Genomic DNA, 6,163 nt, shown 5'->3' on the forward strand with positions numbered 1-6,163 from the left:
GGGGGGGGGGGAACCATATATAATGAATCATTATAAAGAGACTTTCAGTTCTCCACTGCCTGTCCATACAATGAAAGAGAAGCTCCCAGTTTTCCTTGTCTTCACTTCCCCTGTTTCCCCCACAGGTTTCCTGTTAAGACTCCCAGTTCCAACCTGAACCTCTTCCATAGGGCAGACATTTCCATGGCAAATCAGCAGCAATGTAATATGTATGGGAACGATTGCTGATTTATCACTAACTTTTTCAGATTGATATTCAAGATGTGCAGGGAATTTTCCGCCTGATCTTCTCTTGCATATAACAATTGGCCAGAAAGATAGCTGCATTTTGAGAGTGCAGTTCTGTGTGACATACAAAATCTAGGGGGGTGGTATCCAGAATCCACAGATACTACCAACCAAAATGCCACACAAGTTTGTGCAAGCTTTTAAATTCTCCAGAACTCTTCATCAGGCTAGTTGGCACAATAGGCAGGGGATGGGGGAAAGAAACAGAAAAGTTCAAAAAATAGTCCAAATCATTCCCTGCTTAAATCTGGGTTGTCCTGATCTGCCTCACAGGGTTGTTGGGTGGATAAAATGGGAAGAGAGGAGGGGAGAGAACAGTGTACACTGCCCTGAGCACTTTTGTATCTTAGTTTTTCTTCAAGCAGCTCAGGGTAGTGTACATGATTCTCTTCACTCCTCCCTTCTCATTTTATCTGCCCAACAACCCTGTGAGGCAGATCAGGACAATCTAGTCCAAATCCAGTGCTCTCAGTCTAACCGACGGCCCCACAGCTACCCCACTTGTTTTAGATATTCTACTAGGTTGGGTTGGCTTGGGGTTGGTGAAGCGACACAAACCATGCCAGCCATAACAGAAGGTCCATTTTATTTCATTTTTTACTTCAGGCCACAGAGGTGAGGTGGCCCATGGGCAGAAGGCACCTTTGGCGCTCGAACAGGAGGTTCATATACAGCCCTTCTAATCGCCGTTTGTGTAAACACAAGCCCTAATCTGCGGTAAACCGTGACTATTACTTTTGGCAAGCGGCTACGACATACATGCAACCGGAGGGGGCGGGAAGACCTTGGCCAGCCGCTCGTGCCATTTCCAGAAATTGAAACCAGCCAGCGCTTTATCGGCAGCCCACGTGTTTCTATCTCCTTCTCCCCCTGCCCAGACGGCGAAGTTTCGAATCCTGACTTTCCCACTTTGCACCCCCGCTGCTCGGCTCGGCTCGGCTGCGCCTCCTTCCCTCTGCTCCTGGACCCCCCGCCACCCCCCTGATCCGGCTGTCTCCTTCCAATCCGCTCGGCCGTGTCCTTCTCCCTCCCCTCTCCCTGCTTCCATCCGATCTTCCAGCGCGTCCGTCCCCGGGGGCCACGTGTGGGAAGTGCGAGTTTCCGCTCCGTTTGTCTGTCCCCGGCCGCCTCCCCCGCCTCGCTCTGACTGCGAGCCGAGAGAGCAGCAGCAGGAGCCGCCGCCAGAGTCAGTACGGAGGGTCGCGCAGGGCGGCTGCCCACCGAGGAGGGCTTGCCTTTCCCACCCTCGCCGCCGCCCCCTGCCTGCCTCCTCTTGGCGGCGGGCTGCCGAGACAGGCGACGGAGCCACCGCGCTGGCTTTCCGGCGAGGATCCGCCAGCGCGCTGAGCCGCTCCAAGCGGAGGAGAAGCACGGCGGGTGGGCGGGCGGCGGCAGCGGCGGCGGCTGGTGGTCCGCTCCAGCATCTCGCCTTTCCCGCTTTTGCAGCGCTCGGAGCCGGGTCCGGGGAAAGCGCGTCCCCGGAAGCCAGAGGAGGAGCCCGAGCCGCCGCCGCCGCGTCGGAGAAGGGGATGCGGGAGAGACGCCGAGGGAGCGGGGGAAGCCGCCCGCAGCTCGCCCAGAGGGGATGGAGCCGCCGCCAGCGCCGCCGCTGCTGCTGCCGCTGCTGTTCCCACGCAAGGTCCGCCTGATGCGGCCGCTGCTCGCCTGCTGCTGCTGCTTCTTCCTGGCTCTGCTCCCGCCGGCGGCCGAGCCCCTGTGCCCGGCGCCATGCGACTGCCAGCAGCAGCAGCACCTCCTGTGCACCAACCGGGGGCTGCGGGCGGTGCCCAAGGCGGCCGAGCCGCAGGACATCCTCACCTACAGCCTGGGCGGCAACTTCATCGCCAACATCTCCGCCTTCGACTTCCACCGCTTGGTGGCGCTGCAGCGCCTGGACTTGCAGTACAACCGCATCCGCGCGCTCCACCCCAAGGCCTTCGAGCGCCTGGCGCGCCTGGAGGAGCTCTACCTGGGCAACAACCTCCTGGCCGCCCTGGCGCCGGGCACGCTCCGCCCCCTGGCCAAGCTGCGCATCCTCTACGTCAATGCCAACGAGATTAGCTCCCTGACGGCCGCTTCCTTCGCCGGCCTGGGCAGCCTGGTCAAGCTGCGGCTGGACGGCAACGCCTTGGCCTCGCTGGGCGACGCCACCTTCTCGGGCCTGGCCAACTTGCTCTACTTGCACCTGGAGGCCAACCGCATCCGCTGGCTGAGCCGCAACGCTTTCGCCGGCCTGGCCAAGCTGCGCTTTCTCGACTTGTCCGGGAACCAGCAGGACCTGTTGCGCCATGCGGACACTTTCAGGCCGATGCGCTTGCTGAGCAGCCTGCTTCTCTCGGGCAACAACATGAAGCAGCTGGGGAAAGGGCTTTTCCAACACCTGCCCAGCTTGGCCAAGCTGTCGCTGAGCGGCAACCGCCTGGGCTGGCTGGCCCCTGAGGCCTTCGTTGGTCTGGGGGCCCTCAAGGAGTTGCGTTTAGAAGGGAACCTGCTGAGCCAACTGCCCGCCCAGCTGCTGCAGCCCCTGCGTAGCCTTGAGGTGTTGGACCTGAGCCACAACCAGCTGGCTGTCCTTCCTCCGGGTGCCTTTGGCCACCTGCACAAGCTGCGGGAGCTCAGCTTGCAGGAAAATGTGCTGGCCACGGTCGCCGGAGACCTCTTTGCCTCCAGCCCGGCTCTCTATCGCTTGGAGCTTGATGGGAACCCCTGGAGTTGCGATTGCCGCCTGCGGGGCTTGAAGCACTGGCTGGGCGCCTGGCATTCCCAGGGCCGACTCCTCACGGTGTTTGTGCAGTGCCGTCAGCCTCCCGCTCTGGCAGGGAAATACCTTGATTACCTGGAGGATGCATATCTCCTCCCGCCGCTCAATGGTTCTTCTTGCTCCGAAGCGGTGGCCTCTTCTTCTTCTTCTTCTTCTTCTTCTTCTTCTTCTTCTTCTTCTTCTTCTTCTTCTTCTTCTTCTTCTTCTTCTTCTTCTTCTTCTTCTTCTTCTTCTTCTTCTTCTTCTTCTTCTTCTTCTTCTTCTTCTTCTTCTTCTTCTTCCCCGCTGCCTAGAGGCAACAGCAGTGTCAGCACCCCAGGCCAGGCACAGGAGAAACTAAGCTCCCTGCCCTCCGTCTCAACCATGCAGCTCGTGGGCTCCCAGGAGATGTTGGCCTCACTGCCAGAAAGAGACAAATGGGGAATGGACGGGAGCCCTACAGCCTCAACGCCCAGCCTGCTCTTTAGTACTCGGCCACCTTCTTTCCCTGGAGCTGCTTGGCCTCGGCGGGCAGGGAAGCACCACCTCGTCTCTTCAGTGTCCGGCACTCCGCCGCTGGTCACTGACCCCTGTGATTTTAACAAGCTGTTCCTGCACAACCTGTCGGTGGAGGCAGTCAGTGCCAATGAGGTGACGGTGCGCTGGGCGGTCCGGCCACATCGCAGCCCTCGCTTGCTGGGGCCCGTGCGCTTCCGAATCCTCTTTGACCGCTTTGGAGCGGCTGTCAAGTTCCAGCGTTTTGTTTATCTCCCCGAATGGAGCGAGCCGGTGGCCACCCTGCAGGAGCTGCACCCGGACACCCCTTACTTGGTCTGTGTGGAGGGAGTGATGGGAGGCCGCGTCTGCCCAGTGGCCCCGCGGGACCATTGTGCAGGGCTGGTCACCTTGCCCGAAGAGAGAGCGGGTGGTGCTGCTGCCGTGGCCGGTGGGTCCCAAAGCCTGGACCATCAGCTCCTTGTCCTTGTGCTGCTGGCGGTCAATGCGCTGCTGCTCTTCTTGGCCCTGGCGGCCTGGGGCTCCCGCCTGGTGCGGAAGAAGGTGCTGAGCTGCCGGCGGCGGAAGGCCGCCTCGCCCATCCACGTGCGGCAGATGTATTCCACCCGCCGGCCCCTGCGCTCCATGGGCACAGGCGTCTCTGCTGACTTTTCCGGCTTCCAGTCCCACCGCCCGCCCCGGAGCACGGTCTGTGCCTTGAGTGAGGCTGATCTGATCGAGTTCCCTTGTGAACGCTTCATGGACAGTGGGGCTGGAGGGAACAGCAGCGCCCGGCGTGGGGAGGATCATCTGTTGCAACGGTTTGCAGACTAGTGATGTGACCTAAAGAAAACAGCAAACGGTGGGATTCTGTAATCTCAGAATCGAGTGGTTTAGCAAGGTCTGCTGGGAACTGTAGCCTCTGCGTGGCTATAGGTAGGCTTGCCTATAACGGTGAGGCACCTCCAAAAATGGTGCCTCATCAGACTAATGGCGGATGTCTGTAGAAAAGGGTATACTAAAAGAAGAAACAAACCAGCAAATAAGGCATCCTTGAAATTACAGGCGGCCATATTTACTTAGGCGGTTGCTACTTTCTCATTTGGGGACCAAACCTAGTTACAGCGGGATTCTACCACTTTTATTTCAAAGTACCACCACTATTCCTTACTGTAGGTGGGAGGGCATTAGCTCCTGTTCATGAGCAACAGGTGTTATCGTTGTCCAATCACCAGTTGCCATACTGAGATAGTCTAATTTTTTTTAAAAAAACAACAACCCCAACAACACTGTAATAATCATTAACCTGTGGATATAACTCTGTAGCTAATCTCCACTGTTTTTGGCCAAGAAAGGAATTACGATAACAGGAGTGAAACAAAAAAGAAGGCAGTTCTATATTGACCTTCCCCAATCCAGATATTTTTAGACAACAACTCCCAGCATTCCTGACTATTGGCCATGCCGGCTGGGGCTGATGGGAATTGAATTCCAAAACATCTGGAGGGCGCCATGTTGGGAAATGCTGGCCTGTATAAATGTTCTCAGCCGGACTTGTTTCTGTGCTGTTTGGATTCTCTTTAATGCTGGTCTTGCACCATTTTAAGGACTATTATTTACACCAGTTATAGCAAGATCAAGTCCTAGGGCCTCTCCCGTTCACAGGATGACAGTCTTGCTTCAGAGGAGCACAGGACAGAAGACCTTTTCCCATGGCAGATCTGTGGGGCTTATGCATGGTACTGCTGCCACCACCAGGGGTATGCTGGCATTGCTGGGCATATGTTGCTGGGTGTATGTTGCATCCATTGGGAGCAACACACCCAGCAATGAGCATTAAAACATGATTGCTCCTGCATGGAATGCCACCCACATGCAGGGCACCCGTGTCTAAACTGGCCTTCAGTGGGTGTAGAATGAAACCTTAGTGCCTGGATTTGCAGACTGTTAAAATCAATGGCATTTTAGAATTGGACTCCAATAATCTTTGCATCAGCTTTTACTTAAGATGAGCCATTCATGCCACTCTGTTGTCAAATAATGTGAACACAAATTACTACTATGGTGCAAGGACTATTCTTGAGTTTCTAATATTAAACACTGATTTTTTAAAACTCATTAACTATTTCAATTCCTAGTCTTTAACTAAAACATTTCTTTTTTCAAGAGGTGCCTTGAAAATGAATGTTAACATGTAAGTAATTTGAAGAAATTAGAATGGTGCTTTTTATACTGACCAGGGCTTTTTTAATTAAATGAATGTGAGATGTTTTAATGTGTGTTTATATAAGTATGCCAAAAAATAAATAAAAAAATGATGCAACTTGTGTTGGTTTTGCAAAATTAAATTGTTGATACCACTAGGAAAAAAAGCTAACCCAAGTTTGTTATAATTTGTTTAGAATGAATTATTTTTACAATGTTCTTGAATAAATACTTTTTGGTACTTCTACAGCTAAGCATGTTTTTCTTTTGAAGTGTTCTGCAAGTGGTAAAGAGTTGGTTGAATGCAAATTTAGGCCACAGCTAGACCTAAGGTTTACCCTGGGATCATCCAGGGTTTGCCCCTGCCTGAGCACTGGATCCCCTGTGTGTCACCTAGATGAACAGGTTTGACCCCTGGACGATCCAGGGATAAAC

General features: G+C 54.6%; 1 protein-coding gene across 1 annotated transcript; it reads left to right on the forward strand.

Annotated features, from left to right (window-relative positions):
• Nucleotides 1–1,873: 1,873 nt before the first annotated feature.
• On the forward strand, nt 1,874–5,321 carry TRIL (TLR4 interactor with leucine rich repeats). Its single transcript, XM_063122153.1, has 2 exons — nt 1,874–3,204; nt 3,343–5,321. The coding sequence occupies exons 1-2, from the start codon at nt 1,874–1,876 to the stop codon at nt 4,355–4,357; spliced, it is 2,346 nt and encodes a 781-aa protein (XP_062978223.1). The 3' UTR covers nt 4,358–5,321.
• The last annotated feature ends 842 nt before the right edge of the window (nt 5,322–6,163 follow it).

This window comes from Elgaria multicarinata, chromosome 1 (genome assembly GCF_023053635.1).
Source record: "Elgaria multicarinata webbii isolate HBS135686 ecotype San Diego chromosome 1, rElgMul1.1.pri, whole genome shotgun sequence".
In the NCBI taxonomy this organism is placed as follows: domain Eukaryota; kingdom Metazoa; phylum Chordata; class Lepidosauria; order Squamata; family Anguidae; genus Elgaria; species Elgaria multicarinata.

What these genes read in the sequence shown, in the direction of transcription:
- TRIL (XM_063122153.1), top strand. Translation starts at nt 1,874, where the DNA reads ATGGAGCCGCCGCCAGCGCCGCCGCTGCTGCTGCCGCTGCTGTTCCCA. An exon ending in TCTTCTTCTTCTTCTTCTTC is followed by an intron (nt 3,205 to 3,342) that starts TTCTTCTTCTTC and finishes CCCGCTGCCTAG; the next exon opens with AGGCAACAGCAGTGTCAGCA.